The sequence below is a fragment of the Oncorhynchus tshawytscha genome, linkage group LG08 (genome assembly GCF_018296145.1).
Source record: "Oncorhynchus tshawytscha isolate Ot180627B linkage group LG08, Otsh_v2.0, whole genome shotgun sequence".
NCBI classification, from domain to species: domain Eukaryota; kingdom Metazoa; phylum Chordata; class Actinopteri; order Salmoniformes; family Salmonidae; genus Oncorhynchus; species Oncorhynchus tshawytscha.
The window spans coordinates 33,537,910-33,545,971 of NC_056436.1; the positions used below are offsets into that span (position 1 = coordinate 33,537,910).

The 8,062-nt window shown below is 39.1% G+C and overlaps 1 protein-coding gene across 2 annotated transcripts; it reads right to left on the reverse strand.

Moving 5' to 3' along the window:
• Positions 1-4,764: 4,764 nt before the first annotated feature.
• Positions 4,765-7,829, reverse strand: nkx2.4a (NK2 homeobox 4a). Of its 2 annotated transcripts, none has more exons than XM_024430694.2 (2): positions 7,256-7,829; positions 4,765-6,838 (listed from the first exon to the last, which is right to left on the reverse strand). In XM_024430694.2, the coding sequence occupies exons 1-2, from the start codon at positions 7,623-7,625 to the stop codon at positions 6,189-6,191; spliced, it is 1,020 nt and encodes a 339-aa protein (XP_024286462.1). In that variant the 5' UTR covers positions 7,626-7,829; the 3' UTR covers positions 4,765-6,188. The 2 variants fall into 2 exon arrangements, with proteins under 2 accessions (XP_024286462.1, XP_024286461.1); XM_024430693.2 differs by having other exon boundaries at positions 4,765-6,865.
• Positions 7,830-8,062: the final 233 nt, after the last annotated feature.

The window sequence follows — 8,062 nt, forward strand, 5'->3', positions numbered from 1 at the left end:
GTTGATGAATACATGTAAAGCCATTTTATAGTCAGTCAGTGGAGACTTTCCATCTACCCTGGTCCCTATTCTGATTTCAAGTGGTCGGAGTGTGTGTTCTGTAGTCTGTGAGTTTTAGTTCAGCCTTGGCAATGTGCAGCTCTCTGGGTTTCTATCCAACATATGTATTCCTTCTCATGCCTGCCATAAATCCACACGGCTCCTACACAATTCTCATATCTTGAACATGTGTGCCTGGTGCCTAAATCATAATCACACGTTGACATGGTTCATTGTTTTATTGTTTCATTCTCAATTAGCTTGAGATTGGATCTCAGAAGTTGAACTGTGTTGCAATACCAATTTTGTAACTTGTGTAACTCGATACCATACCTTATAATATGTTATATCAAGTGTATGGGTCACAGTGGGGACTGAAGTCTTTCAGCGCCAATGATTTCTACATATATGAGTTACATTTCTTGGCCTTTCCTATAGTTTACTGATGTTTTTGGGCATCGCCAACCATACAGCACCACAGTGGTTGTTGAAATGTGTAAAAGATTTTGAACAGGCTGAACACATTTCCATTAAGGGGACTTAATGCAGGACTTAATGAGGCATAACTAAGGGTGTTCCACCATTATCAGCGCCATGCTGGAAGCTCTGCGTCGGGACAGACCTGCCATTGATTCTTGCTTCAAACCACTTGAGGTACTAATCAGCTTCTTTGGTTCAGCGTTTCAGGCCTGACAAACCCATTGTGGGCCTGTGTCACTCCAGGTCAGTAGTTATTAGTGGCGACTGAAAACAGTTTCTTTAACTACTTATGAGCGAACTGAATAAAATGCGTAGAGAATTTGAAGGGAGGATTACTGGCAGCAAGGCGAGGCAAGCAGGCACTGGAGAGAATGTGACATGGTTCTCTAATAAGGGATGCTGTGCTTCCCCCGGGCTCTTTCTCTCCTATCTCTCCCTCTAGCAGTGCAGTAGAGTGGTCTTCAAAAGGTTGCTTGGGCTTCGCAATGCCACATATTGCTAAAATGTTATTCATAGCAAGCAACGGAATTAGACAGTTTAAGCCCTGGAATAGTATATTATTGTGTTTGTGTGTGTGTTTGTGTGTGTGAGAGAGAGAGAGAGAGTCAGTCCATGTTATCTTCAAACTAAAGTCAATGTTAAAATGTGGTTTCATTTATTTAATTTCATGGAAATCTATTAAAGTGAGAATTGCTTTCTGAGTCCTATGACCTCCTTGAAATAGTTTTTGTTCTGTCTAAATATTTGTCCAGTTAAAATTTACTTGAATTGGAAAAGTATCTGCTTCCTGGGGCACAATCTCCTTTGATCCTGACATCTGATGGTTCTCCTCAAGCTGCATAAATATAGAATTGCATTGACTCATTCTGTGGACACCAAACAACTCTGAGTGAGGCAGGGATAGGTTTGTCATAGAAAAGAGAAAGATGGTATCCCCTTGCCAGAATGGGAGGGCATTACACTAATTAAAATCTCTCTGAGAACTTGCCAATTCAAAGCATCCTTTCGGCGCTGCACTGAAAAGCGGTGTTCGTCCCCTACTCATTTCACATGGTGCAAGATTTGGGGACTATCTTTGGCAAAAAAAGGAGACCTGGAGTGGGAGGGTGGATGGCGGGGGGGGGGTATGCTTGTATCACCTTTTAGAATCCTTGGTTACTTGCCAATTGAGAATGAGCATATCTTTATCAACCCTTGCTTTTCCCCCAGTCCACTTGGATAGTTTTTTACCCATTGCTGTCAAAGTATGAATTCCAGAGAGTTTACGTACCTAAGATCCTCTAAAGATAGTGTTAACTCTGAGTGAGGTAACAGGTTAATACCTTGTATGGTAGTGTATTTAGTTTGTTCTTTATCATGTGTACTGACTCATTATCAAAGGGGGACGGGTTAACATTTGTCCTGTATTTTTTATTGAAGGTCCTATACAAGATATTCTATGACATGGAAAAACCTAGAACCTGGGAACTGCTGCAGATGAAAAAGGATTTGTGTATGTGTATGTATAGTGAAATATGTAGCCTGTACAAGGTGCATTTCTCAGACCACCATTTTGTCAAAACAAATGTATTATGAAGGTTGTATTTTTGTTTCTAAGTAAACTGTACTGGCCAATTACGATAATCCCCTGCCAATTAGTGCCCACTAGGTTGCTAGGTCACCATGGTCAATTGAAGAACACATCAATAGAACTTGAAAAGGTTTCTCCACGATCAGACCTTCTGACATATTAAGTAGAATAATGGGGTAGAAACCACAGACAAGGCCCCTTGCTAGATTCAAATTACTCTGCGGTAAGAATTCATTTGTAACCTGCAATTCACTGGAAAGAATGGAACCAGAAATATTCTGTGCATTAACTGAAAATAAACTCTCCATCTTTTATGGTTATATGTTTGGCATTGAATAAATGAAAGAATCCTTCCAGTTCGATAGCACAACTGCCATATCTAAGAATGTATTTTGATGTGTTTACCCTTGTATGTATGTATGTATGTGATGTATTCTACTAAATGCTATTATTTTTCTGTTCCTAATGTAACCTTTGACAATTGTGTACATAAATAGCCTGCCAACTGGATAGATGGCTGATCAACCAGGCCTAGAATAGATGGAGAGACTGAAGTCACCCAAAAGGTTTACCAACAGATACAGACAGAGGCGCAGAGTCAGTGTCCACAATCCAAGCAGTTATTGCATACAACTCTCAACTAAAGAGAAGGCAGTTCAATGCACATCCCCATAACTTGTGAGACACAATCGTAGCAATGTCAGAAATGATGACCATAGACTACTAATGACCATAACTAAAACATAAGGACAATAATGGCTTCAGTTCATTCGTTTCCCCATGAAAAGTTTTGCTGAGAATAAGTCAAACAAACCCACAACACAGAAAATATAGAGTTCAGGAAAACAACTATTGCACCATGATAATATACGCCTTAATTTTGAACCTCATGTCAAACATTCGCAAATGACATATTATAAAACATGTTTGAAGAATGGAATTCAAATTGTACAGCTTTAGTGAACATTGTCTCAGTTCTTCCTATATAATTCCCCACACAGGACTGTGTAATCTGAGGGAGTGGGTGTCCATACAGCTGTATGGGGAGCAGCTGTAATAATATTGGCACTTTTCAGGGAGAGGATGCAGAGACAGCAATAGGCCATCATCATCATCATCATCCTCCTCCAAGGGTATCATCATGACTGTTATTGAGATGCAATTTTGAAACGTGTTTAAATGGGCAATGGATATGGAAGGCAGTGGCCTATTATCAGGTGTCCAGTACAAATCATGATGTAGACCAGACAGACTACAGAGAGAGAGATGGATAACAACTTGGGATTTAAATGTTTTGGAGAGTGTAATACAAATATTTAAGAGGTAGTAACTTCATGCCATCCTTATGAAAGATTGACTTATCAAAGAGGGTTTGGATTTCTCTGCTAGTTTTAGAAGGGCCCCTCAACATTATTATAATATTACAATAACTTGTATCATGTATATTTCTTTGATTATATTCAGATTGTTTTAGATCCAGTTGAAAAGTGGGGGGAAAACTACTGTAGAAATAAAACGGTTCGTATTGTGGTAATAGTACGTGATGGTTTACTGTATATATTTTTAATTAAATATGAAATTCGAGAGTGGTAACTCATACTTTATAGAAGTAGCTAGAAACAGAGCTATTTTGTGTAGTTACAATATTAGGATAGGTTTGTATACTCAGTGATGTTGGAGAATAACAGCAGTATTCTGGATGTAGTGCAAGATCAACTGAGTACAGAACAGTATATTGCAGTATCATTATGCAATAGAAAGTGCACAGTTAGGATATAGCCTATGGAGGGAGACTAAAGAGTAAAACTGAATAAAAAATGAATTGCAGTGAAGTGCTGGATAACTCAGTGTGATACATTTTTTTAACCTTTAGAATAGAAAACATTGTACCATTAAAACCGACTGGGAATGTATAGCAGGCCTTATTATAACAAAGAAAAGTACATCGCAGCATCAACATGTGGTGTGCACAGTAAGTTTGGTATACTGTTTTAATAGTGTAGCGAAGCACATGGATAAAATAGATTACTTTGATTGGAGACATATCATGTCACTAGTGTTTTTGGTGTTGCATTACACCTACTTTACTGTCATGAATCCGTTATTAGGCGACATTGGGCTACGTAATTGGCTACGTAAATTGCTACGTAAATGTATTGAATGTCAGCGCATACGCTCTAAATGCTGCTGCTGCAATAGGCCTGCTAGCTTGATGAGAAACACGTACTTCAAAATGTGCATTATTAAGTAGAAAGGTTATCACAAATGGATCTACATTTCATTCAATAACGTGCCACAACACCAACAACAGTAATACTTTAAAAAATAATTATAATAATAATGATAATATCATTACATTTGATTGTATTAATCATGTAGAGCAGAAATGGCTTTATTAGACATACATTGGCTAAGAACTTGTAAAACAAGTCTGTGTTGACTAACCTTCTTATGGCTTAGGAATCACACAATTTCTGTATTGAAAACATATAGAACATGTTTCAGGTTTTTATTCTAACGATAATAAGACTGTGCCAAACTTGCTGTAGCTTTATGTTTACCTAAAACTATTGTTTATGGATAATATTTTCAATAGGTTATAATATTTTTGTGTATTGGTCAGCCTACATTTGCGATGACTCTGCAAAATCTCCTGTGAACAATGTTGGCTACCCCATCGACCTTGCTTTCCAACTCAATTTGCTCTCAATCACACAATAATGAAAACGCACTCCAACCAGATCCTTATAAAAATTAATTCGCCAGAAATAGCTCGCACTTCAAGTGATTTATTGTTAATGTTCAATTGGTTTGAAACACATACAGCAGCCATCACGCATTTGTTCGTTTTAACTTACAAAATAATAAAGAAAACAAAAAAGTCGACTTCAAAACAATTATTATACAGGTAAAAGCGTTGTCGTGTGTTAGCCAAATATGAAGTTTATATTTCCAAAACGCTAAAATCCACACATTTTTCACATGTGTTTTTGTTTTCTTATCAGATTGCTTATGGGCACATTTATGTGTGTGTAAAACTTTTCTCCGATGTTTTTATACATTGATTTCAGATGTGTATGAATTATTATTATTATTGAAAAACGCTATATATCCGTTGATTAGCTGGAATGGAATGTTAGTATCATATAGCATATATTTGACTGATATGTTGTTGTCTCACCTCGCTATCTTAAGATGAATTCACTTACTGTAAGTCACTCAGGAGCATCTGCGAAATGATTCAAATGTAAAGTGTTTTACAGATCTCATATTCCTGTATTTAATAATTGTATTAGTTTTAATTAAATAGGCTATTGATGGTACAAATGTATAATTTATACATTTCTATATTTTAAAAATGTGTTAATTGTCACATGACTGTGTAAAACTTAGCAGTACTACTTATTTCTCTGAGAGTGAGGAGGATATATAGTATTTAGCAAAAAAAAAACATCATTATTTGTCTTTCTGAAATGAAACCATCAAATTCTAGGTTTTAATCAAATACATGTCTCTCAATGAACAACCCATTGAATGATTAGATAGTGAAAAAAACACAACAATCTCTTTCATAATTTAATTATTTAAACAATAAAATTGACCAACATTTCTGAAAATTGATATATAGCGTTTTGGAATGAAACTTCATATAGGCCTACAGTTTCTACTTTCTTTAAGTCTAAATGAATACATTAGTTTACAATATCAATAGCATATTATACCAAGGTTATCACCGCAAATGAGGGGTGGTTTAGTACCTTGAGAGTTCATACCTGATCCCACCTATATCTCTCCCTTTTCCCTCCAGTCCCCATCTACGTTAACATCATGAGGAAGTCCATCACATTGATTATAAAAGGTCCCGAAACGACACAATCTGTTTCAAGGGCAGCCATTTCGTGTAATGTTCAAAAATAGTCTCCCTCTTAGAAATGTCAAGAAAATGTGCCCTGACCAGCTGATGCGACTGAGCGTGTTGTCATCTCAGCCACCCAAGGGCTAAATTTTCGCACAGATGTGTATATCAACATGATACATGTCTCGGTCTCTTAAGCTCATCCGCAGGTTAAAATATAAAAATGTAAAAGGACAGCAGGTCCTACCACGTTCTGCCGTAGAGGAGGTTGGAGCTGACCATGTTATTGGTGTAGTCTATAGCAGAAGTGTCTATCTGCGCCATGTTGATCTGGCTGTGGAGTGAAGGGGGGCTAGGTGATATCTCCTCCAGGTCTTGGGCCTGAACTAAGGAGTGGACCTGCTGGTTTTGATGTTGATTGATGGCATTACTGGAAGCCGGGAGCACCCCAGAGCCGTTATGTTGCTGTTGCTGCTGCTGCTGTACCTGCTGCTGGTTCGGCGTTGGCGTGTTGGAGCCGTTCTGACACGGTTTACCGTCCTTCACCAGAACAGGCACGGCCACGCGCCTCGGAGACTGTTGTTGCTGACACATGTTGCTTTCCTGCTGCAGCTGCTGCGCGGCTTTGTCCTTGGCCTGCCGCTTCATCTTGTACCTGTGGTTCTGGAACCAGATCTTGACCTGGGTCGGCGTCAGGTGGATCATACTGGCCAGGTGTTCCCGCTCTGGCGCCGAGAGGTATTTCTGTTGTTTGAATCTCCTCTCCAGCTCATACACCTGAGCCTGGGAGAATAGTACCCGTCGTTTCCTCCTGGGCGCTGCGTGCAGGGGTGGCATGGACCTGGAGGCGTCCCCCATGCCTGTCAGGGTCCCCATTCCAGTCATGTTCATACCTGTGGAAGGTCCCATGAATCTAGAAACTTAAAAATATACATACATATACGCATATTCAATATTCAGCCACGTAAAATGTATCGTTTTGTTTGCCTGAAGTAGTTTGGCAATGGTCTGTATCCGGTGAGTAATTGTCCAAATGTAGGTTACAATGCAGCTTTATCAATCAAGTTAATTTAAATGCAATAATAATAATAATAATAATAATAATAATACACTTTTTGTTAAATAAAATGAAAATATACTTTTTTCCATATTAAAAAAGTATGTAATGTCAGACTACTCAATGATGGTGAGTGTTCTTGATTCAAACCTGTCCGCATTTCGTTAAAAGTTTGTTTGAGAAGTACTGACAGTGACATAAAACAATTCACAAAACAATAACAACGAATCAAAATAAAACAAAAACGACTTACTCGTTGAATATCTTGGATCCGTGTTCGCGCCATACCACCCTGTTGCTGCTGCGCTATTTCTCATGGTTTCCTGGTACGACGGAAGGTCTCCCATGTTGCCAATGCTCCCATTGCAGTATCCCCCCATGGCACTGTGCGAGAACTGGGAGACAGTGTGTGGCATGTGGTAGGTGGTCGCCACGGTAGCGTTGTGTCCCATGGAGTGCTGTTGCATGCCAGTCTGGGAAACCTGAGGCTGTCGGTAAGCTCCCAGTGGAGAGGTTAGGTTCCCTGCGCCGTCCATGCCACTAAACTTCTTGTAGGTCTCCTCGATAGGACTCAAAATATCAGTCACTGAGAAAGGCGTTGTATGCTTTGGGCTCAACGACATGGTTCAGAAAGCAGGTAGATTTTGTTGAGCAAATCAACCGTGTTGTTGAAGCTCTCTCCTTCTGGATGGCTACGTAAGAGAGTGCTTGTAGAACGCCTGAGATCCGATTGATCGCCTTGGAGAAGGAGGCGAGCCCAGGGCGCTCTTAGCTCGGGTTTATTGTAGCCAGGAGCCAGGTTTACGACAAACACAGGGGGCGGAGCAACGTCCTAAACGAGCAAACAATAGTCATTGACATTTTCGAAAGATAATTGAGGAAATGTGGTTAGTTTCGTATTAAGGTGAACATTATGCTAAGTAAACTGTTTATTTATTGTTCTAATATATCTACATATGTATTTGATGAGACATTGTTGTTTGTCCACATGTCTTACCATAATAAAGTTCTGCAGAACAGCTGAGCGCATGATAAAAGAGGACGTGTAATTTTCTGCATC

Excerpts from the sequence above, each read along its gene's own strand:
- nkx2.4a (XM_024430693.2), bottom strand. The coding sequence starts at position 7,625 with ATGTCGTTGAGCCCAAAGCATACAACGCCTTTCTCAGTGACTGATATT. Across the intron at positions 6,866-7,255 it reads GGATCCAAGATATTCAACGA|TTTCTAGATTCATGGGACCT; the intron begins GTAAGTCGTTTT and ends TATATTTTTAAG.